The sequence below is a fragment of the Glycine soja genome, chromosome 16 (assembly GCF_004193775.1).
Source record: "Glycine soja cultivar W05 chromosome 16, ASM419377v2, whole genome shotgun sequence".
NCBI lineage: Eukaryota > Viridiplantae > Streptophyta > Magnoliopsida > Fabales > Fabaceae > Glycine > Glycine soja.
The window spans coordinates 30,054,347-30,081,019 of record NC_041017.1 but is presented as its reverse complement, the minus strand read 5'-3'; the positions used below and the strand labels follow the sequence as shown (position 1 = coordinate 30,081,019).

At 31.2% G+C, this 26,673-nt stretch overlaps 2 protein-coding genes across 2 annotated transcripts; both read right to left on the bottom strand.

The window, feature by feature from the left end:
• Positions 1-1,103: 1,103 nt before the first annotated feature.
• On the bottom strand, positions 1,104-2,335 carry LOC114390087. Its single transcript, XM_028350768.1, has 3 exons — positions 2,164-2,335; positions 1,516-1,649; positions 1,104-1,365 (listed from the first exon to the last, which is right to left on the bottom strand). Exons 1-3 carry the CDS (start codon positions 2,325-2,327, stop codon positions 1,310-1,312), a joined length of 354 nt encoding a protein of 117 aa, XP_028206569.1. The 5' UTR covers positions 2,328-2,335; the 3' UTR covers positions 1,104-1,309.
• A 1,844-nt stretch (positions 2,336-4,179) lies between these two features.
• Positions 4,180-4,776, bottom strand: LOC114389954 (F-box/LRR-repeat protein At3g48880-like). Its single transcript, XM_028350651.1, has one exon. It carries the CDS (start codon positions 4,774-4,776, stop codon positions 4,180-4,182), a length of 597 nt encoding a protein of 198 aa, XP_028206452.1.
• Positions 4,777-26,673: the final 21,897 nt, after the last annotated feature.

Genomic DNA, 26,673 nt, shown 5'->3' with positions numbered 1-26,673 from the left:
CCAGAAATCTTGTTGCCTTGACTTCGATTCGACCATATGCCAGCTCGATTCGCCCAATGGTTCGAAGCCCTCTTTCTTGTCTTAGCCTTGTATTTTGTAAATACTTCCTTGAACCTGTGAATCCTTTTCAATAGACTCTTCTTTCTTTTTCGATTCAACAAAATCTGGCAAGCTTCTTGCTCTTTAATTCGCTTCAAAATTCAAGACGACATCTAATGCGTATTTAGAGCATATTTTTAGCTCATCAAAAATATGGGCTAAACACTCTCATAATCTTATGTTGTCATTTCTTGGCTGCTATCAAGTACTATATTAAACTTAACCCTGTTTTGTAATTCATATCCTTTTAATTCATAATATCAGATGTCATACTTCTGCGGCCTTTCATAAACGTTATTTACATTATGTTATTGTTTAATCGGTTAATCTATGATTTGATAGGCATTAGGTTATGTGCATGGAGCTCAAACTGTCCATGCATCGATCTGAACCAATTCATGGTCGTTTGAGGTAAGTTTAACCATTTTAAAACCATATCCGTTGTTTTTCGAGTACTTACTATGAAATTGCAACATATTCCAGAAATAAATATACCTAAGATATACAACAATATAATTTAATTAAAGGTATCATATCCATTCCTTCCCCTGCTTGTTTTAACTATCTCTTTGTACTTTACAACGAAGTTGAGCACAATTGCTGCCAGCTGTTGTAGAAATTATGATTTCAAGGTTTGTTCTCCCTTACATATATATACTTGAAAGAATACAAATTCGAATCCTTAAAGTCATTTTTAGTAATTGTTGGTTGAAATTCTTGTAATGAATGTTCTATTGATGTGTTTGGCTGAATATATGGCACGTTCATAGTAACCTTAGGGAAATATTGAAAGAATATCAAACCATATTAAAATAATTAAGTATACTTTTAACGACATGGAAATAATTAAATGATTAAAGTTTTGCACCCTGTTTTTAAGGGAGGCTAAATTTCCTATTTGCAATTTCATCTTCATATTAATAATAGAAAAACACTCGATGAGTACGGAAGAAAAGCATTCTTCATATAATAAATTAAACTCAAATTAAGAATATCCCTTACAATGCAAGAACAATCTATAGTAATATGTAATTATGTAATGAATATGATGTGTATACATGATAGGAATCAGTATGGATATACCAAAGTTTATATGATGGAAATGACGCCATGCTTGAAATCATTCCTTCCAGAATATCACCACGAATGCCTTTACATATTAAACCTCTTCAGTCTTCATATAAATCAATAACTTGGCGTTGGCGTATGTTTAGTGCCTTGTTTTGTTTTTTTCCTTAACCTCATTTCTCTGTGCCTTGTCATAAGCTTCATAAACATCCCAAAAGAGACAAAAATTTTCAGTACTGGATCTTAATTATTAGACAAATGAATCTCCATTAATTCACTCCAAACAAGTTGAATCGAAGGGGGGAAATGTCATAAAAAAAAAAGTTTTCATATTTATGAAAAGCAAACCTGGGTGATTTTCATGGATGAACTTATCCATCTCAACTTTTGATGTGGATTGTTTTCCTTCACTAGCCCCTTCAAATCCTTTTTCATCCGACCTTGAAGCATACCCTTCCACAAACGAATTAGACATCACATTCCTGCAAAAAGTTAATTATATTTTATTATTACACTAAATCGAATCAATTCCTCGGAGGCCTTAAGTTAACTAAATATAATAAAACAATGCTTGAAATCAATATATATCATTTTATTTGTTCTTTGGGTATGAAATCATACATATTTTCTATTAGAGATAATTTTGTTCAAGACAAAATTATTATGATTAGCCACATAGTTCTTCAACTCTAAATATTTCATACAATTGCGTATTTATGACTCAAACTTAAAATTACCGATTAAATTAGAATAAGCTGATGCCGTATAATCAATGTGCTTCATGGTATAAATTATATTTCATGATAAGTATTGTTATGGGATGGATTTAGTTAACACAACATTTACTTGGTTTATAACAAAAGCGCATAAAATAATGACAATCAACATATTCTATGTCTTTAATTAATTTTGAGCGTGCATCCATGCTGATCATGCATAATAAAGAATATTCATCCACGATTAACAAAATTTCCCTTTCATATGATTTGAACTTACTCTGTAGCTTTCTCAGTCGGGTGTTGAGTCTTATCCAGAACACTATCAGGGTGGGTGCTGAATGTTAGAACCGAAGTTGATCCCCTGCCAAGATTGGAAGAGAGAGATATTGGAAACGGAGTAAATGGATAGGTTAGAAACTTCTTCATTGTGTGAAGCATCATTTTTTTTATGCGTTTGACTAATTCAAAACATGTAGCGAGCAAAGGTATAGTTGAGTGTATATATAAACTAATACACCGGATGAATCAATGTGGGGATGGAAAGTTATGGTCAATGCGATAAAATATCTGCATCACACACAATGGAAGAATAGCAAAAAATGGTTGCGGGTTTTGAGCTTTTTTCATCATAAGACTGTGTCAAGACATCAAGCATGTGGATTAACCAAACAAATGGCATGTCTTAATCATTAGGCTCACAGCATTTCAGTAATAATATGTTTTTGTATATATTTAATTATGTTTAATGCAATATTATATATGATATCTCATTTTTAAATTGTGAAAAATCTACATGTATTTTCAATTTCATAATCAAATTAAATATATTTTTTCTAAAATTAAATCATTTCTATATTTATCATTGGTCAGTTCAAATGGAACGTCAGATGAATACCAGAGGCATGGAAAAGGTACCTACTATTGAAGCAATTCGCCCATTTTGGAAGGAAAGAGGCTAGATAGGGAAACGTGTATTATGGTGTTGTAAATAGACTGACGGATGGTTTGATTTGCATTTTCAAAAAGTATTTTTAGTTTTCAAAATGCAACTAAACAAAGTTGCTCAAACAGTTGATGATAGGTAGTGCAATACATATATAGAGTGTGAAATTGAGGATGTGGTTGAGTGAAATGAAAAACAAAAGAATAAATTTTTTTAAAAATCTGCAAGGACCAATGAGGAAGTGGTTTTGAAAATGAATTAAATGGAGGCTATAAAATAAAAGTTCCCTCTTAATTAAATCTTGTGGTGAAGCTTGGAGACCCCGTCCAAAGGGCCAACGAGGAGGGCTTCATTTGAAAATTTGCCACTTTGGAGGAAAGGAAAAAGTGCTGATCAAGTGCGTAAGTGTTAGGGTTAAATAGCCAATTTCGTGCAAAACTTTAATTTATTCAGATAAATACTTCTAATGATCCAAATTAAAAAACATATTCATTATCTGATAAATAATATTATTTTAATCTATAATAATAGAATGCCCGCCAACTTAGGGCTTTATCTAGAGATCTAATGTCTCTCCACCATGTAGAACCATTTCCCTTTGCACCATCTAACTCCCCCTATGTCACGTATTTATATTACCCAACATCTTAATTAAGCAAAGCAACTTAAACCCTTCATATCAAGAAAAATAATTAATTAAAGAAACATGATATATCAATAACTCATAATAAGAAAGATTTTGTTTCTCACGTGTATAATGAAAGAAATACGTACGTAGCAACGGAAATGAAAAACTCACCTTCTATAACTATTATATTATCAAGCATGCAATATTGACAACAAACATTCATATTCTGAAGCGACAGGCAGTGAGAGAGTTAAAAATATTTAAATCTTAATTTGTCTTCAGAAAAGCTTGCAAACTGATAAAAAGTAGATATTTTATGGGTGCTACCTTTGATTAGTGAATTATCTTATCCGACTTTAATAAAGGTGTAAGCTACATTTTCAGAAATTGGTTTATATATATTTTCCTTTGCAAGGTTTTATATAATTTTACTACTAACAACTTTTTGAAATGTTTTTAGAGATATATTATTACAAATTATACACCAAGTTTAGCAAATTACTACCAGAATTAATGTACAAACGCTCCAGCTTCTCTACAAAATCATAGTTTTATCCTAGTAAATGAATAGGCTAATTGCACAAGAAAACATGTTTGGACATGAATCAACAAAAGATAATTAAATGTCTATGAAACTTAATTACTTCAAGCACACAATGGGTGCATGAGATCAAAATAACAAGGTCATATATTGCAGCACAAACAAAGCATATTCAGATAGATTAACGTGCAAGAGAGGTTATCTCGTCTTCCCGCCACAAATCCTCTGAGGCACGCATAATAATGCTTGCAATTTGGAAAATTCTGCCAGTAGTAATGCTGTTCCCATTCTTGCACCTAAGGCATGATCCTCCTTCACAGTATATAAGCTTTCCCAGACTCGATGGCGGCAAATGGTTTTGTAGATAACAAATATCCACATCACCTAATCCACGATATGATGCATCTATAATGAAGCTATGCAATATATTCACCGCCTCCAAATGTTCCAAGAAAGTGAACACACCGCACAAAGCCTCCATCTTTGTCATTTTGGACCGGATGCTCAACCCCTCCAAGTTAGGGGCACATTTAATCAGTGCTTCAACATGCTTTTCTTCAAAGAGGCAACCGTAACCAAATTTCATCTCTATGATGTTCTTGCAGTATTTGCCAATTGCAGGAAATATGTAATGACTGGGGATATTGGAGGTGATGTTAATGGACTCAAGGCCCTCCCACGACTTCATTGCCACATGCACATCTACTCTTGAAAACTCAACTGTCTTTGGTAGAACTAGTCGTTTCAGATTTGGGGTCCTACAAAAGAAGAAACCCATGCTTTATAATGTTAGAAATAATAATTAGAAAATGAAAAGTTATGAGTTGCTGTTAGAAGATAAATGGGTGTGAACTAATAAGCATTAAGGGACATTATTCTTGTGTAACCACTATGTATTTGAAGAGTTATGATATTATATCCGTTTAGTGTCTTAATTGGAGAGTTGTGTAATGCCTATGGGTTGCTCAATCTATTATAAATAGAATATCAAACCATATAGCTAAGTGCGTGCCAAATGAAGAGAATTTCCTCTATTCTCTCTGGTCACCTTTTCTCTTTTTCTAAACATATATATATTACCAAACAACTTATATATATACATAGTGTTTAATTTAGACTTGTAAGTTAATATTGATACGGTGTTTTGTTTTAGAAGGTTGTATATATATAATAGCCCAAATGCATGTACAAAGGGTAATTAAGAATAAGATAAATGCTACCTTTCAGCAGTTATGATGAACTGCTCATCCGTTAAGTGAACATTGTAGTTAAATACTAAGCAGGTTGTACCATTACTCAGACTTAGAACATATTTTATGAATTGAGTCATTTTTGCATTTGAACGCTTGCATGCTCCTGGTTGATTATTGGGTATGTTGAAAAAGTAAGAGTTGAGTCTGGATAGATCAAGCTTGCACCAAAGAGATGGGTCACGACAAGCTTTGTTCCACATTTTGCAAACCAGTGAGGCAGCTGCAAGGTTCGCAACGTTTGAAGGTCATAAAAATTGTTTATAGAATCTCAATTGACAGAAAATCATTCCCGACACCGGTCATTGCAGCTAAATTGCTATTGTCCATTTCTTATTAATGCTCCCTGCAAATACTTAAATGTTTCACATGATCATTTCAACTTTCTCATTAATCAACAAATGTAAATCACAAAACCCTTAAAAGGAAATCACCATGTGTTTAACTGCATTGCATCTGTTAGGAATTAATGAAGTAAAAAATTGAAAGATTTTCAAGAAGTAATTATTTTTTATAAATGCTTCATTCGAGAAGTGATCACTATTTGATATGAATCTCATTGACAAATACTATTTCACATCCTTTTAACCCAATAATTTTAGTTGCAATTCATATCAAATTGGTGTGTCATAGGTCACCTAACAATTTTTTTTTACATGGTACAAAATATCCTCTGACTTATCTTATTTACATATTTTTTTTTCCACATAACGTAATTTGAAGTAGGAATGAATTAATATATGAATAATTTGGATCGGGTTTAAATCAGAATTGAAATCAAATTGGGTAAGCATAGTCAATCAGGCCAAATAGATCCAAGTTAGTGTTTTTCTTCAATTCAAACTAGATTTTGTTCTATTTAGATCAAATTAAATCGATTTTTGGGTTACCCAATAAAAGTGAGAAAAACTATAAAATAAGAGAAAATCCAAAAAACGGGAGGGGGGGAGGATTAGTTAGAGTTAAGGTTATTAATTTCCCTAAATTTGAACAAATAGACCAAATAAAATTAAATAATAAACAAGAATTTGAACAGGAAAATTTGAAAAAGAAAAAATATAGAAAATGAAAATGAGAAAGATTAAAAACCTTCATTGAAGCTTTAAATGACTTGTGAGAATGCAAGTATTTGTGAGTGGTGAAGCATAGGATGAGCGATTTGGAGAGAGAAAGAGAGGCACATGAAACTTGAAAGTGAAAAGAAAAATTGAGGTAAGACTTGAGGTTGAATAAAAGAGAGAAATGACAAAAGAAGAGAGAACTCACTATAAAATATGATGAAAATGTCTGTTAGCGGCGGAGAAGATGATGATATTGGAGATGTGGTGCAAAGGATGATGTTTACTCTACTAGCTACGAAAAAGTGCTAAACACTAATTAAGGTTCAAAAGAAAAAAGAAAAAATGGGATTCTCAACTCACTTTTTTCTTTGTCTAAATTCAATTTTATGTTAAAATAAAATTATAAAATTATTTTAATATATTAACTAATCAAGTGAGGTCAGATTAGACTTGACTTGATTGAATTTTTCATTCTCTGATCCGATTTGATCCATGAATTTCACCAAATAAAATCAATATCAATTAAGTCAAATAAATTTTCAAAGTTTTTTTTAAGTCAATCTGATCCAAGTTCACCCCTAATTTAAGTAAGATCTTGTTATCAAGTGCTCTAAAAGGTATTAGTTAAGGATATTTAAAATATTTTATTAATTATTTAATATAATTTTTAAAAAATATTAAATTCTTTTAATAATTGATTTTAATAAAATAAAAAATATTAATTAATGCATTTAATATATTAAAAAATTATACTTTTAATATAATAAATACTTCGAATAAAATGTTTTATTTAAGACATATTTAATATATTGAATTAATCATTTAAAATAATTTAAAAAGTATTAAATGATTTAATATTATAATATGATAAATGCTTTTAATGATTTTATTCCTATTTTTATTTTAAAAACTCATTTTTAATGAATATTATTATTATTATTACTATTATAATTATATCTTTTGTTACAACATCTTTTGAAATTGTAAATCCTATGTTGTAAGATGGCAAGACTGATTTGTCCAATCTCAATAATTTCTTGAATAAATATTTACACTCACGCCGCCTATATTTTATGCAAATTACATTCGATACCTCTACGTTATTTCACATTACTTTTACACTCTATTCTAACATCATTAAAGAATGTACCATTAACTTAGGGATACTAGATGCAATTCATAGAAAAACAAAAGTGTAAATGTAATTTACTGGATAAATTATACATAGTATATTTATATAAATAACATATAAATAAAATTAATTAAATACTACCTTAATACTTGTCTTATCACAAATTTTATAAAAATTGGAATTCAACTATTAATTACAATTTTGTGCTTTCATTTTTTTCATAATGCAAATATAGTTATTATATTTTTTTAAAGGCTAAATTACTCATTTGATCCCTATAGTTTTATGATTTTTATATTTTTAGTCCCTATAATTTGAAAGTGATCTTTTTAGTCCCTATAGTTTACATTTTAGTCTCTGTAGTTTAAAAGTGTTTTTTTAGTCCATATAGTTTGTATTTTAATTCTCTTTTAGTCTTTATAATTTGAAAACTATAAAGACTAAAAAAAATCATGAAACTACAAGAACTAAAAAGAGCACTTTCAAAACTACAGGAACTAAAAGAAAATTAAAATGTAAATTATAAAGACTAAAAAGATTACTTTCAAATTATAGGGACTAAAAAAGTAAGAATCATGAAATTATAGGAACTAAATGAGTAATTTAACCTTTTTTTAAATTTAATTCAGTCAAATAGAAATCATGAAATAAATTATATATATAAATTCAATTCAAAATTTATACATTTAATATATATTTATTATCACTACATTTATTAAATAATTATATTTACTAAATTTAGTAATTAATACTATATAAGAAAAAATCAATATACTTATATATTTATATAAATACTATATTAATAAAATTAACAATTAGCTGGTTTTTGGTTCATTAAAAGCATGAGAGTGCAAATATAATTTACTTTAATGTCTTTGGTATTTTTTTAATATTAGATTCATAGTTATTTAAGCTAACGTTTTCGTATAAATTCATATAAAAAAGTAACTCAGATAATGTTTTTGGCTGATAGTTAATATGTACTTTTTTATTCAACAATTAAACTATGTTTAGTTTTTTTAAATTAGAAATGCATAAGTAATTATTCAAATTTTGGTATTTTTTGTATATATACAATTCGTTCTTATGAAAGATACACAACAAATTGAGAGATTGGAATGCTTAAAATCCAAATAACAATATGACTTGTTAGTTCATGATATTTATGTAAATTGTTTTATTTTAATTAAATAAAGAACCGAATATTTGTTTGTTTAGTAAAAGAAAAATATAAGCAAAAAATAAATTATTTAGTTAAAAAATTGTGAACGGATAACAAACACCGTATCACTAATCATTATCTTAACATTACCCGTTAGTGAATCTCATCCTTCAAAATAAAATAGTGATAGTCTTAACTGTCTATTGCACTAAACCCTTATATAAAGGTTGTTTTTTTTCCCATTCCCATCACTACATTTATCAGTTCCTTTGTTGCTCTCCTAACTACCAATCAACATCTCATTCTTGTTCCATTCCATTTTGATGTATCTTTTTGCGCCTGGTTTCACATGGATCGGATCTTGAGCTACCCGCAGATAGTGTTTTTTTGAATGGTACAGTGGCTTTATCGATTATGGTTTTTCCTTTGCATAGGTTTGAATATTTTTGGGCGTGTTCTAGTTTTGTCTTGTATTTTTTTCAGATTTTCCAAAGGTTTTGAAGCTTGGTGCTACACATCTATTGTTTTGGTGTGTGATTTTCATGTTTGACACTTCAAACAAAATATGTATTTACTGTCTGTTTACTTTGATAGTCAAAATAAACCGCCAGAAATATTACAAATTTTGGCACTTAGTATAGCTGTCACAATTAGATTCTCGACTCTAATAAGACTTGGCAACACGGGACTTGACCAACTCATTTGTGTGTCACTTAACCAAACTAAACACATTGTCTCAAACCCTACATGTGTTCAAAATTCAAAACCCCTACCATTCATCTTCATTGCACTCCACCCACCGTTAAAACCATTCTCCCAAATTTGCCTCTCTACGACCATTGCAAGTCGCAACAGAGACAAGGTCTCTCTCGTTTTCTGAAATCTAGGGTTTCCATTTCCCCCTCTCCTCTTTCTCAAATTTTATCGTCGTATTGTAACTGTTATCCTTTTGAAATTTGATTTGTAATCGTTGAGGTTCATGAATCTTCGGATATTGACGAAGCTAGTCAGAACCGAAATTGTTTTATTCTGTTTCTTTTTCAAAGAAATTGGCCAAAACCTAAGAGGTTGAAGAGAGTACGTTGTTGCTCAAAATTAACCTTTTTTTTGTGTAGTTAATCGGCAACAAGATTTGGTGATAGTTTTGATCGTTACGTGCTTCGTTTTGCTAGGCTTCTTCGAAGGTTTTGGGTTCAACTATGGAACAAAGAAGGGGGCCGCATAACCATTTCGAATTTGAAAGGAAAAAATTGTCCACGTCTATTTAGCCATGGAAAAAAGTGTAAGCTTTCAATTTCCTTGCGGATTTTCTATTAATTAACTAATATTATATGACTTAGCCTAAGTTACAATAGATAAATATTTTATTTAATTATGAAATTTAGATATATATATTTTCTCATTAAGTTCTGAAGCTTGTTTCTAAAAGACCAGTTGCAAGAACCCATATTTTTTCTAGGAATTAATTTGATAGTAGTGTATGTGACTTTCTGACGGCTTATAGCTCCAACAAAATGTGTAAATTCTTTATCCCAATGACTGATGTAAATTAAACTAAGAATACAATTGTGGCGGTTTATAGTCGCTAGTAATTGTCTATACATGTTCTAGCAATCTTTAAATGGTCAATACCAACGACTATTTAAAATCTGTCAAAAGCTGTTTCTGACTTGTGTATTCCTAACAACTATTTTAGCCGTAAGAATTGTCATTTGTGGTAGCTTTTTGCAGTCACAAATTGCATTTTTAGCCACCACAAATCATAACTTTTTTTTGTAGTGTGAGTTGCTTTTCAAGTTTCTTCTGTTAACAAAAAAAAATAAAAATTGTTTCAGCAACACTCTTAAGTTGTGTTGGAGTGTTAAGTCAAAAAGAATGTGTGACTTAATTGTTTTAATTAGATGTAAAAAAAATATAAAAATTAAAAGTTGAATATTATGCGTTATCAGAACATGCCTTACTTCACAGAAATATTATCCTAAGATCTATTAAATACTATCAAAAATAAATGAAGTCAATATATAAAATTTCTCAATATCAAATATTTATTACACAGTCCTCGTCTGAGCCAAAAAAAGAAAATGATTGTCAGCTAAAGTGTTTAACATGTCAACAAAAAATAATAAACTTTTTACACAAAGGAATGACATACATTTAATTAAAGTAATAAATGTTTCAATAACCACATGCATCAAATAAAGAAGTGATGAATTTCACTCATTGTGAAATAATGAGCACTTGAAGATGAGGTCTATATGTACCACAAAAGCTTTAAAGATATGAAAGATAATTTTTTAGCAAAGTTTAAAACTCGTAATAAACCTTTAGACGCTTTACTAGTTTATACTGTTCATTTTGTTTGAAAATTGATTAACGACCTTTATTCTTTTAGTTGTAGCTTAGAAGTAAGAACCACAAGAAACAGAAGGGAGACTATAATTCGATCATCAAATAAGTAAAAATTTGTTTACACACACAAAAAAAGGGGGAAGTTATATATATTCGGACATGAAATAAGTAACATTAGGGGTACAAGGGGTTCTGGGAGAAAGATCTGCGGTTCTTATAAACTGGGTTTGGAAAAGCAAAAAACTTAAATACAGTTTCATATATAGTTTAGAGATCAGGTTCTCGTTGAGGATTTTGGATAAATATTTTCCATCAAAATTTCGTTTTTATTTTATAACCAAGGACAAATCCTCGGAATTAGACCAATGGTGTGTTTAGGAAAACTGTTTAGTTAGGTATTCATTTAATAAATTTTTGTTACATGAAAGATAACGTTTGTTTGAGTTGATGACGGATTCAGCCATTCAGGGACAGTGTGAACGAGCCAGACCTATAACATTGACACCTAGGTCAAATGTGGGAACATGGTATATGCCTCAAAACACGGGAGAAGTTGACAAACACAGAATTGGGCTATTTTTTATGGCTTATAAAATGGGTTTTAAAGTTAAAATTTAAAATAAGAGTTATAAAAGCTTAAATTTAAAAATTCATTTAAAAATAAATTTTTTTAACGTTGATTAACTAATAATTTAGTTTGTGCAATGCATAAAATAAATATTTATTTTATATAATTAAAATTCATAATAAATAAATGCTTATGAATATATAAAGTATATTTAATTAAAATTCGTATTTAATCGAAAATTTTAACATATAGATTATATTTTTCATTTATGATGAATAATTTATATTCTGATATAATATTTTTTTAATTATTGATAATTTTAAAAAATATTAAAATTCATTTTAGAAAATGTAAACATAGGAAAACAGAAAAAGTAATCGAATTGTGTTTTAAACCTTTTTCGCAAATCCTTATTAAAGATTATAGCTTCGTTTGTTCAACAGCCACATGTCAAAAACTCGTTTAAAAAAGACTTGGTTATAAAACTTTTCTTTTTCAGAATGTTTTTCATATCTAATAAATATTTTTTATGTTTATTTTAAATAAATTTTTACTTTATTTTGAGTCACTAATAAAACAATAATTTTGTGAGACTTTTTGTAGTCTATGATAAATTAGTTAATTTTGAGTTTATTTCCTTGTGATTTTTTTATTTGTAATTAGTTGAGACTAAAATAAAATTTACTAATTTAATAGGGACTAAAACAAAATATCAAAGACCAAAAATAAAATTATTGCTTATTAATTAAAAATTCAATGCAAATTAAAAAATATTAAAAAACAAACAGAAAAATCAAATATATATTAGAGATCAAAAATATATTTAAGCCTTGTTTTTAAAATCTTTGTGAAAACAAGATAAACAAAATGTTTAAAACCAGTGGTGGATCCAAAAAAAAAAAAGTCAGTGAGAAAAAATAATCTAATATTTTCTCAAACAAAAAATTATATAAGGTTTATTAAAAATGGTAATAAAAATAAAAACAATAAAATTTTAAAAAAATAAAGTAGGTAAAATTGATATCAACTTATTTTCTCTTTTATCTTTTACAACTATTTGCATTCATCTTATTAAAAAATTATCTTGGGGACAAGATCTATTTTTTATGGGAGAAAAAAAATATTTATTCAATATATTCAAGTAAAATAATTTATTTTATGGGGACAATTATCCCATTACATTTCACATAGATCCGCCACTGTTTAAAACACATGTACAAGGTTAGTTAGAAACATAAATAAAAGTAATATACAAAACACAAATTTTTTATATTAATTTATTTTAATAATTGAGATTGAGTTTAATTCTTAGTAAATCACCAAATTTTATTATAACTTATACAAAGTCACAAGTATAAGTCTCTTCCAGCACAATCCGAAGTAGTCTTCCACTTAACTTTCCAAATATACAACCCAAATATTCTTTACAACAAAGCTTCTTCATGTTTCTAATAAAATCACAAAGATTTTGGCTTAGAGTAAGAGCTCACTGACTATCTATCATTTTATAAGACAAATGTACAAAAGTAAGCACTAGTCTTTTACATTTAGAGTTTATAGCTTAAAAAATATCACTAACATTTTTAGCGATGCAATCTCTTATCTTTTATACAAGTCTTCTCTTGTGCTTATATGAGCTTCTTGAAAACTTATTCATTCTAAGCTTCACAAAGATAACCTCCTTCATCTTTCTTCATCTACCTTCCAAGGGGAGATAAAATGATTATTGAAACATTAAATGTAATATTTAATATCTTTCAGCAACTAGTCATCTTGATAAGATGAAATTAACATCCTACTTATCTATCCTTTCATGTACATGAAAATCTTGTGGCAGAGGCATGTTCCATTTGGCCTAGAACGTATCACTACTAGAAAATACGCTTTTAACATTGATTATTAAGGACTTTCAACATTAGTTATTAACCGATGTTGAAACTACCGACGTTAATTTATCAACATTAACATCGGTTATTTAAAAACCGATGTTATTGTAGCAAAAGATATCGATTTTTTTTTTTAATAACCGATGTTATTTTATTCTTACCAACATCGAAAAATCGATGTTGTCAGTAAACAATAACATCAATTTTTCTAAAAACTGATGTTTTTTTATGATTTAATTTTAAATATCTTATTTATTTTTTTAATTAGCAACCTGTAGTAATTAATTAAGATCAACTTATCGTTCAAGTTGTATAAAAATGCATAAATCAGCCATGCACCAAAAGTTATAAACAAAGTATATCAATATATCATGCATCAAGGGTAGTTATAAACATTTCTAAACAAAATAACATATTATAAACAAAAAATTACAAATTGATAATATATTAGAGTACTATTGTACTTTAATTACAAACAAAGTCAAAATAAAATAAAGTTAGAAGTTGCCTTTGGGAATTCAAATATAATACTTTGAGTTTCAGGAAGCAAATTTTGTGTTTGTGCAAAAGTCTTCTATCCATTTTCAATTTTTGCGGTCTTCCTATGATGATTATAAACTATTCTACACTTTGTCCCTTCCAAGTTCAGATGAGTGAATCTTGCTGCTTTCATAAATGAGTACATGATACTCGGCACATCTTGAAATGCAAAAGAAATTCATATTAGATAACTATATGATATCAAAATTTGACATACAGAGAGAAGTGCTTAATTACTCACCAAACTGCTACAAGTCACTTTGTACTCAATGAGTATAACTTTAAAAGTGACTAAGTTAGGAACTTGGTGGTACAAAGAGTGTCATTTAGGAAAAGCTTTTGGTTCAAAGCTACTTTTGAAGATGGTGAGGAGAAAAACACTATGTTCATAGCGGGTCAAGGTGACCTAATGATTTCCAATGAGCCCATAAAACTCTCCAAGTTTCTTCCATCCAGCAAGTAGAGTTGGGTTCACCAAATCTTGATTATATGTGACAGAGTGCATGTTGCCACTAGAGTGTAGCAGATGTCACCTAGGTTCTAGTTCATATTTCCATCTTATAGGAAATGACCTACTCACTTTATTGTAAGGCTACATTTAACAAACAAATTAATATAAGCAAGAGTACTGTTATATATCAAGTCATGTTTATTTTAGAATAGTCTTGAAATAATTTCTAACTTGATCAATAACATGAACAATGTTGAACATTTCATCTGATTCTTTGTTAATCTTCATCATTATATTAGCCATTTCCTTTCAGTTTTGTTGATGTTCATTCATGATTTGTAAACTTCATTTACAATATAAACATGACATTAATATGCATGATACATTTGACATACCATCATAAAGTCTTATTAACAAACACATACACATAGAACCATGCAAACCAGAAACAAAACTGTGCAACCAAAGCCTATTTTCTAACAGTGTGTACATGAAGCTACTACCATATACATGACCTAGAAGGCCACAACAAAAATAAAAAAACAAACAGCAACACTACCATAGCTTACGAACACAAGCTTCATTAGAGAATCCCAATAACAAGCAGCAACACTAACATTTACACCATTATCAATTTCAGAGAGCACATTTTCAAACATAATGCAAACGCGTTGCGATGCCGTCAACATCTCACCCGTGTTTCATCTTCTCAAAACCAAATATGGCTTATTTGTCGCGAGGTATGGAGAAGACGAAACACGACTAAGGTGGTGACCGCAGAACGTTGAAATGCGAGGAAAATTAGGTGCAAGGAAGATGAACTTACCTGCTAACAGAGCAAACGCGGCGAAGAGGCGTAGGGGCGCAAGGAGGAGAACAGGCGAGGAGGCGAACAGAAAGGAAACGAACAAACAAAAGTGCACGCGAGAGAAAATATGACTCATAGAGAAACTTCAAATATTTTTAAATGTAGGTTTTAACATCGGTTTTTACTAAAAATCGATGTTAACGTATCATTTATTAACATCGGTTTTTAGTATAAAAAAATACAATGTTAACGTTAGCATCACATAGTTAACATTGGTTTTTAGTAAAAATTGATGTTAACTCAATCATGTTAACATCAATTTTTTGAAAAACTGATGTTAACGAAGTCATACTATTTATAATTTTATCATCGCATTTTTGTTAACATCAATTTTATCAAAAAATCGATGTTAAGATGATGATGTTAAATATATATTTGTAATAATGTATACTGCTATTGCCTTTACTTGTTCATGGGCATGTTTTTGAGATGTAGTAGGTGATACTTTTCGTTGACCTTTCTTTTTGTACTTTCTCATAGAAGATCCCGAGAATGCAAAAAATTATATACGTTTGCATTTAAAATAGACTAAACAACAAACATATATGGGCATATATAGAGTATAGTTCATTTCCTCTGATTATAATTTAAAATGATGTCTTAGTCTTATACGTGTCTGATTTCAAAAGGTTCTCATAAAAGATGTTCTTGTTAAACAAAACACCCAACTTGTAGAATAAGCCTCTTTGTTTGTTAAACAATGGATGTGCATTATTCATCCTTTGTCCTAACAGAATTGTTCTTTTGAAAAGGATAAATTGAAAAAGGTAAGAGGTTAAGAAAAACTCCTGAAAATATTTCTTTAAAGAAAATTCATAAAAACGATATCTTATTGAATAATAATTGTATTTTATTTTATATTATAGGAAGTTTAGAAAGAATCCACAATAAAGTTAAAATGTGCAGTTTATTTTCAAAAGTTATTTTTGTTATAGTAATTAAGAAAATTTCTTCAAATATGTGTAGTATAACTTTTATAAAGAAGAATTAATATATAGTAATTTAACAAATAATCAGACATTATAATCTCTGTCACAATACTCACGAAGCTTACGTACCCAACATATCAGTTTTGCATCGTCAAAGAAAAAGCACTAATGGCTCCTCTTAAGATTTACAAGATCAGCCAAATCCATCACGCAGGCAAGCATGCAAAACCATGAACGAATGATTTCCAAAACCCACTTTTCTCAAGTGCGACTCTGCCCACAGTGTCAAAGTTAATCAATCTCAGTATAAAATTTCCATCTTTTCCATTGTAATAAAATTGATGTTTTAGGTAAAAAAAATCAATTTTTTTAAAAAATAATTTTCTTTAACATAAAATATTATCTCTCATTTATTTCTCTTAAATCAAACAACGCATATCATTTTAGTTTTATTCTATTTATTTTTCTAAAATTATATCTCTTATTTCTTGTATTTTCATTTATTTTATTTTTTTCCCTTTAAATCAAACACACCATAAAGAATAAACAATATTAGACAGCGGCATGACTCATTTGACATTTCGACACTCTTAATCAAACTTTCTAGAGGGAGTAGGTAATTGGCTAAAAAATTGACAATTCAGTTCGGAGCTTACCCTTCTTGGCAAATTTCCCCATCTTGGGTTCTTTTAAAAAGTATTTCCCTAAATGGGGTTCTTTTGAAAAAATTTACATGGGGGGTTGTTTTTTACGTAAACTGCATGGGTTCTTTAGCAAACCGCCATTGCCAATGGCGAGTTTGCTGTGCAAAGCCACGTGGTATGGAAACCGCCACTCGTAGTGGCGAGTTGCTTTGCAGGTTCAAGTCGCCACCTGTGCTGGCGAGTCCGTGGTTGGCTTTGGAAACCGCCAGTCAAACTGGCAGGTTGGGTTTGCAGGAGGTTCAGGCGTAGGGGGTAGGCGGGCGGTGTAGCTACGGTGCTGCAGGTTGCAGCAGCAGGCCCAGAAGCCCAAATCGCAAGTCATGATGGCGATTTGGCTGTGCTGTTTGCTTCCAAAATATTTTCTGGCCTATAAAGCGATGCAGGAGGTGCTCCCTTGCTTCGTTTTTGAATCTTCACTCCTCACTTCATTGCATTGCTTCTTCCTTCTCTTGCCATTGTTGTTTGCTTCCTTCCAGTGAACCCATATTATTTTTTTCTTGCTACGTGTTTGTGTTATTGGTAAGTATGCTGTTAACTGAAATTTTTTTGTGTGTGTGATATATATTTTTAAGTATAATTGATATATTAATATTAATTGATAAATTTTTTATATATTGTAGGTGAAGTTTTTGTTCTTCTTTGGCCTACACTTTTTGGTTGCTTGTCTTAGTATGTATTTGAGGTAAGTTAATTTATTTTTATGTTGTTTGGTATATACTTTTATATTATATACATATATGTTAAATTAATTGTAGTTGAGATACTAATGTTATTTAGGTTAGATTTTTGTAAGTTGTAAGTTATTAGCTGTGTTATATATATATGTTAGGTTAGTTTTAGTTAATTTATAAATATTATTTTAAGAATATTAGTTAGGTTAATATACATATGTTAAGTTAGTATTAATTGTGCTTTAGGTTAGTTTTTGATAATATTATTTTGTTTAGATTTTATAAATTAGTATGGTATTATTTGTTTTATATATGTGTAGATTTTGGTTAGTATATATGTAGTACGTTTGTTTAGTTTAGGCAATAATTTTAAATTTTAAGTAGTATCCTAAAATAATAAAATTATTTGTGTTATATGTACGTTGTAGTTAATTTGTTAATATGAATTTGTTTAAGTTTTTTTAATTGATATGTTACTATTATTTGGTTTAGATTTTTTACATTTGTATGATATTATTTATGTTATATATATAGTATGTTAGGTTTGGTTAGAATGTTGATATTATTTAGTTTATTTTTTTAACTTTTCTTGGAATATATGATACGTTGTTAATAATATATATATATATATATATATATATATATATATATATATATTGTTTAAATTTTTGTTTCCATTGTATTTTTTGGATTTTTTAATTTATTTGTGTAATATATGTAATATAATTTAAATTTTATTTATTGGAAAATAAATTGGTAATTTATATAAATTTATGTATGTATTTAAATTTTTAATTTTGTTATTTGTATAGTATTTTAGCTAGTAATTTAGTTAGCATTTTATCTTTTTTATGTAATTTAATTTATAATTTTGTTAGAATTTTAATATTATTTAGTTTATTTACTTTTAATTTTTATTGGAATATATGATATGTTTTTAATTATATATATATATATATATATATATATATATTGTTTAAATTTTTGTTTCCATAGTATTTTTTGAATTTATTTTAATTTATTTGTGTAATATATGTAATTTAATTTTAATTTTATTAATCGGAAAATAAATTGGTAATTTATTTAAATTTATGTATGTATTTAAATTTTTAATTTTTTTATTTGTATAGTATTTTAGTTAGTATTTTATGTTTTTTATGTAATTTAATTTATAATTTTGTTAGAATGTTAATATTATTCACTTTAAAGATTTTTAATTTTGTATAGTATTTTGTTGTTCAAATTTATGTATTTTGTTATTTAGTGACATTTTAATTAATTTGTTGTAAGTCAAATTAATTTTTTTTATGTTAAATTTTTGTTGTCAATTTTTTTGATTATATTTTTTTTTACAGTATCGATGGCATCTTCCTCGTCGTCTTCATCAAGTATACAAATTAAGTCTAGTCCAATATAAGGAGACGTTTTATGGATGCAACCCAAACATGTTTCAGAACATGTTTGGAATGAGGAACCAGACAGAAAATTGCATATTCGACGAGCTGTCCCCATTTATCAAGGTCAAGAAGAGATACCAAAGGAAATTATTCCTCCACTTCGACAATCTGGCTTTTACTGGATAATGAAGATAGGCTACCTCAAAATAAATTCGTCATTAATTACTGCCTTAATTGAAAGATGGAGGCCCGAGACCCATACATTTCACATGAGATGCGGAGAGTGTACGATTACTCTTCAAGACGTCTCTCTATTATCAGGTCTGCCTGTTGATGGGGCACCATTAATTGGTCAAACTAATCTTGATTGGGGCGAATTGTGTGAAGAATTGTTGGGCGTCAGAACACAGGAGGGTGAACTACAAGGCAGTGTCGTAAAATTAAGTTGGCTGGCTCACCATTTCTCAGAAATAAATATCCATGACGGTAACGTAGAATATCTACAAAGATTTACCCGTGCATGGATCCTCATATTTATAGGAGGTGTTCTATTTGTTGATAAAAGTAGCAGTAAAGTTTCTCTAAGGTACCTTCAATTTTTACGGGACTTTGAACAGTGTAGCACGTATGCATGGGGACCTGCCGTGCTTGCTTATTTATATAGAGAGATGTGCAGCGCCACCAATTACAAAATTAAATCAATCGGAGGTATGTGCATCTTAATCCAAATGTGGGCATGGGAACGCTGCACGACTTTGGCTCCAAAGAAGACTCCTCCTGTACTAGAAAATAAACCACTAGGGTACATGTTAGTTGTTTTAAAAAAAATTCATTTGAAAATAATCAATAATGTAACGCATCGCCACTAATTATTTCATATTTTTTTTGTAGGTGACTGCGACGTGAAAACCAACATATTGACAATGATGATCTAATAGTTTTCCGTCGCAAATTGGATATCATGAAACTACATGAGGTAAGAAGATCATTATGTATTCGTTAAATAATAAATAAAATGTCATGTTTAAGTCAAAATTAACAATTGTCTTATTATATGCAGTTTCTGTGGGAGCCTTACACAGCAACTGTTTTGTCGATGTTGCCTCCCATTTGTTTGGTTGGTAGTGTGGCATGGTGCGCAATGGTGCCACTCATTTGTTTCCATGTTGTAGAGTGGCACCAACCCGATAGAGTGTTGCGACAATTTTGCATGCAACAACCTATTTTGGAGTCTCATTCGCAACCACAGAATATCCATGGGCTGACGCTGAAAGGCAAACAAGATGAAAATTGGTTCCAGCTGTTGGCCTCAATGATCAGTCAGTGGAATAATCGAGTTGACTTTAAGGTCGACATTTATCCTCGACAGGAGGGCCTATTGAGTTTTAACTCAGATTACATAGTTTGGTATAGGCGAAAAACAAAGATGTTTGTCGACCAAAACAATGCAAAGACAGCTACATTGGTATTTATTTCTTTTTAAATATTTAACTTCAATTTTTTTTAAAGCATCGACATTAATTTGCTGACCCTAATAATTGCAGGGTGAAGTTGCGGAGACATTGCAGTATATGGTGTCACCACAAGGGCGTAACACATGGACAGTGGATGATCTCGTGCCTTATGTGGAGAAGTTGACGATTTTATCCGAAGAGCAAGAGAGGATCACTGAGCCTGTGGCACATGGTCCAGCATCAGAGCGTCGATTTCCGCCACAACAATTTCACATGCTTTCGTCCAGTGTGGAAACTCGAGGTTTTGACAGACGAAGGGAGATTGTTCAAGCAGAAGATTTTTTCCAACAAATGGAGCAGCGTGGCCATGGAATGTACTACACGCTACCAACATTTTCTCAGTATCCTTCGCAGATGTATCAGTATCCTTTCGTATGGTGGTGTTGCGGAAACACATCCTCATTTTTCATGGCCGACCATGACCCCTTCGCAGCAACATGATGCCCCAATGGCAACACCTAATGCCCCATTAGCTCCGCAATGGAATGTACCCGGAGCAATACCTGATATAGGTGATTTATTAGGTGTAGATTTGCGTCACGAGTTTTCTGCTGAGGTTGAGCAACAAGGGTGGCGACAGTGGGCAAGAAGAAATCCTGATCGTGAAGCCCGAAGGTGGGATCGACCATGTGGCACAGGCTCATGCCATCACGGACACCATAATGACTGATTTTTATGTCTCTATTTAAAATTTGTGTTGTATCTTTGTAATTTGAATTTCAGACTTAATTTATGGTATCTCATAGTACTTGTTATGGAATGTGTTATGGAATTTCGTTTTCAATGACTATTTGTTATGGAATCACCATCGCAGACACCATAATGAGTATTTTTATGTTGCGCATCAAACTAGAATAATAAATAAAGTCGTAAAGAAAAATTAAAGTAGACAAATGAAAATAAGTAATGGTACTGACTAACGACAAACACCATTTTCAACTTCTAAATGAAAAATTAAAGTAGGTTTAGGGTTTAGGAGTTATGGGTTAGAGTTATGAGTTAGGGTTAGTGTTTATGAGTTATTGGTTAGGGTTATGAGTTAGGTTTAGGCTTTATGAGTTACGGTTAGGGTTATGAGTTAGGTTTAGGGGTTATTGGTTAGTGTTATGAGTTTGGGTTATGGTTTATGAGTTATGGTTAGGGTTATGAGTTAGGGTTAGGGTTTAGTAGTCAGTGTCTATGACTTAGGTTATGTGTTAGGGTTATGGGTTAGGTTTACGACTTAGGGGTTATGGGTTAGTTTTAGGACTTAGGGGTTATGAGTTAGGTTTAGGGGTTATGGGTTAGTTTTAGGACTGAGGGTTTAGTGTTATGAGTTAGGTTTAGGGTTTATGAGTTAGTTTTAGTACTTAGGGGTTATGAGTTAGGTTTAGGGGTTATGGGTTAGTTTTAGGACTGAGGGTTTAGTTTTATGAGTTAGTGTTAGGGTTATGAGTTAGGTTTAGGGTTTATGAGTTAGTTTTCGTACTTAGGGGTTATGGGTTAGTTTTAGGACTGAGGGTTTAGTGTTATGAGTTAGTGTTAGGGTTATGAGTTAGGTTTAGGGTTTATGAGTTAGTTTTAGTACTTAGGGGTTATGAATTAGGTTTAGGGGTTATGGGTTAGTTTTAGGACTGAGGGTTTAGTGTTATGAGTTAGTGTTAGGGTTATGAGTTAGGTTTAGGGTTTATGAGTTAGTTTTAGTACTTAGGGGTTATGAGTTTGGTTTAGGGGTTATGGGTTAGGTTTATGAGTTAGGGTTAGGGTTTAGGGGTAGTGGTTGAGGTTAAGGGTTAGTGGTTAGGGTTTAGGGGGAGATGCGATTGTCCATTTTTCCTTTGAGATGCGATCAATCCATGTTGCTATGGTTGGACTCAGTTCACGAAATTTTTCTAAATTTTGATAAAAAAATGTGCTTGCAAGGAGTGTAGGCTGCATAAAATTAGTTATGAATAACAATTTTAAGTATAAATGAAAGTAAAATAAACGTGACCATCAAATATGAAATCTTACCCAATTTCTTCAACATTTCTTTTTGTTTGGCATTATTGAATTTTCGATTGAAGTTGCTTGCTATGTGTCGCATGCAGTAGACATGATAACCGTGGGGAGGTTGTCAGCCAAGTGTTTCGTTAGTGACAACGGACTTTATACTCGCGTGTCGATCAGATATCAGACAAATACCATTTTTATCTGTGACATATTCACGCAAGTGTGCCAAAAACCATGACCACACTGTCAACGTCTCACCTTCGACCACGGCGAATGCTAGAGGAAGGACACCACCATTTCCATCTTGTGATGTGGCCATTAAGAGGGTCCCATGGTATTTGCCGTACAAATGTGTGCCGTCAACTTGTATGATTGGCTTACAGTACTTGAAAGCCTCTTTACATTGGTCAAAAGTCCAAAAAACTCTATGAAATTGGCGGTGTTCGCGACTAACCGTATTTCCAACGACAAAATCGTCATGTAGTATTTGAAAATACGATCCAGGAGAATGATTCTGCATGTGTGTTAGCCACGACGAAAGTTTCGCATATGACTCATCCCAATCGCCATATTCAATAGCAATGGCTTTCTGTTTCGCCAACCAAGCTTTTTTGTACGACACCTTGTACGCAAATTGACTGTTAATCCTCTCTTGAGTCAATGAAATTTTTATGGATGGATCTTCTCTGATCATGCCTGTGAATAGAATAACAAAATTTAAATGACAATTAAGGCTAAACAATAACATAATTTGAACATAAAATACGTACCTACTACACAAGTGACAATTAAATCTGAATCAGGTTTCTCGTGATCTTGGGTCATGGTCATATTGAGACATGTGTGTGGTCCATCCCATTGAGTGACTTTTCATGAATCAGTTTTTTTAGATAGAATTGCCCTCATGTAGAAAGGGCAAGGACAATCTGCATATTTATTCACGCAACAAACCACATACTTGTCCCATTTGCTTTCAACCACTTTGAAACTTTGATGCACCTTCATAACATATTGTTTGACCGCATTCTTTACCGCATCTTTACTATCAAATTCCATGCCAACATATAATTCTTGGCCAACATTAAAACTGGATGGCATCTCCAAACCATAAATGTCCTCCTCATCAGGATGACTCAAGTTGATATTATTATAATGCAAAGCATCATTCCAAAATGGATTATGAATTCCTTGTACACCTTATAGTCCAAAAAAAAATTCAAATCATACTTATTTGGCCTTTAATACAATTGTCGTTAAATAATAAATGTATTGACGTATTTTTTAAAAGGAAATCATACATTCTGCTGGATGAACAATTCTTACTGGTGGAATCATGTCGGGGACTTCATTGTCTGTATCTGATATACCGTCAACACTGTCATCTTTGTCTAACGACTCTTCAACGTATGAGTTAGACACAAGATAATCATCATCATCTTCGTCAAGATTTAAATTGCTCATATTTGTTGGCGGTTGTGTGTCATCATTAGATAAATAATTTCCACATGATGTAAGGGAATTTGCAGAATGAAACATTGAACCACCAGCCACATCCTTTTCTATGTACAATTCTAGAACTGACATTTCTTGTTGTTGTTTAAAACTTTCCAGCATCGTTTCAACGTCTTCGTCATCGCAAATTTGCAAGGCAATATATTTTTTTGACACTAAAAATCTACAACTGATAGCATAAATAATTTCATTATTTTCTAACTTTACCTTGTCTCCAATTTTTTTCTTCAAAGCATTGAAACTAATTCCACGTTTAATCTAAATTGTTTTTTTACTGCCTTCAAATATTACACCATCATTATCTTCATATACTTTTCCATTCAAATACAACACTGTTGTCGCGGTGATTTTTGGATATCAAGCTATTGATTAGCGTTGACTCGCAATTTTTAAGATCACCACCGATCTTTTATTTTTCCGAAGAAAATGGAGAAAGCTCGAAAAACCCTAGTTTTTAAGAGATCAAAAGGTCCGGGGGTTGGTTACGCAAAGGGAAGGTACTAGCACCCTAAACGTCTATAGTACTCTATAGGAACCTCTTGCTTATTTTATCTTTATGCTAAATTGATTATTTGTTTGGAAATAAATGCTTAAGTGTGAAAAGATTAAAGAGATAGGTTTAAAAGAAAGGAGAAAAAAGTTTTTTTGTTTATTGATTTGGAAAGACAAAGTCTTTTGCCTACATACCCGAATGGGATCAAAATCATGTAGTTCGGGGTAGAAAGTCGAGTGGTTGGTTTTGATTGATTTTAAAGTTCGAAAAAGAAGAGTTTAGGCAAGATAAGAGGCCGAAAAGGCATAGAAGAAATAAAAGAAATGAGTTCGATTGATTTTAAATTGGAAAAAAGTTTTGATTGATTAAAGATTGATTAAAGATTTGATTAAGAAAGAAAGAATAAAGATTGACCCCCTTTTTGAAATTTTGATTATGGAAAGTTTTTGGGTTTTGACTTTTTTCTTTTTTCTTTTTTTTTTTTTTTTTTTTTTTAGTTATGCAAAGATAAGTCTAAACGCGCCGGATCCCTTAAAATGACGTTGGATCAAGTGAGGGTCCTTTTCCTCGGATACGGTTCAAATTACATTATCGTCCTCGGCAAAAAAAAAAAAAAATGTGAGTGTCGGCGCAGATTCTCATCTTTATTTTTATTTACATTGGACCTAGATACATTCTAATTGGCAATAAAAAATTGCAAATGCATTAAAATAAATATGCTAGAAGAAATAATAAAAATGCATGAAATACAAAACAATAAATACATATGGTGCATAAAATAAATAAAGAAAATAAAATGCAAGACATAAAAATAAATATAATGCTGGAAATAAAAAAGAAAATAAAAATGCAAGACATAAAATAAACATGATGCTAAAAATAAATAATAAAAAATGCAAGACATAAAGTAAACATGATGCATAAAATAAAAATAAACAAAATAAAATAAAAAATGCAAGACAAAAAATAAATATGATACTGGAAAATAAAATGCAAGACGTAAAATAGATATGGTGCTGGAAAATGAATAAAGAAAATAAAAAATGCAAGGGCATAAAGTAAATATGATGCATAAAAAAAAAGCAACAACAAAAAAAGAATAGAGAAGAAAAAAGGGGGTGCAGAAGTAACAGGGAAGTGCAGAAAGTAAAATACTAGAAGAAACAGAAAAAAGAAACGGGCTCAAATAAAAATGTGGGCTTAACAGATCAAATCTGAATCGTCAGATTGATCGAAGCGTCCAGATTTGATCATGGGGAGACACAGTCTTAGCCATTAGATCTCAATCAAACGTCACAAGAGAAGAAGAACAAAGTAAAAACCAAGAGGTGAGACGCATCTGATCAAAACAGGGGATAACATTGGCCGTTAGATCTAGGATCTAACGGTTCAACCCTGACGGTCCATGGGGACACAGAGATCCGCGTGCACCATAGTCTTGGTCATGGCAGCAGTATAAATTAGAAAATAAACACAAAAAAAACATAAATCCAACCTCTTTCTCTCTCTAAAAAAAAAACGCTCAAGAGCTCTCTTCTCTCTCTAACACACACCGCCGGAAGTTGTTTACCGGCGCCGTGGCTGGCTGGCCATGGGTGGCGGCGCCGCCGCGTCGGAAAAAGAATCTCCTCCTTTTTTTTTTTTTTTTTTTTTTTAAAAAACTACATGTTTTGAATTCCCTTTTTTTCCTAGTTCTCAAATCCACAGTTATTTTTTTTTGAAAAAAAACCAATACCGATAAAGCCTAGATCTAGCCTTGAATCTTAGAAAAAAAGTGAACTACCTTTGTCCTTATATTATCGTTTAAGCTTCAGAGTAAAATCGGTTACAGCTTGGGTTGTGTGGGTGTGGGTGTTTGACGCAGTGCTTGTGGTTGGTGGTGTTGGGTGTTTGACGCAGTGCTTGTGGTTGGTGGTGTTGGGTGTTTGACGCAGTGCTTGTGGTTGGTGGTGTTGGGTGGCGGATCTGATGTAGGCTTGGTCGATGGTGGTGGTTCACGGAGGAGGAGGGTGGCGGTTCTTTGTAGGCTTGGCTGATGGTGGTGGTTCACGGAGGAGGAGGGTGGCGGTTCTTTGTAGGCTCGGCTGATGGCGGTGGTTCACGGAGGAGGAGGGTGGCGGTTCTTTGTAGGCTTGGCTGTTCTGGCGCTTTGACTGTCCGTATTCACTCCTCTGACACGCACAGTAATTAATGCAGCATTTAAAGGACAGAATTAGG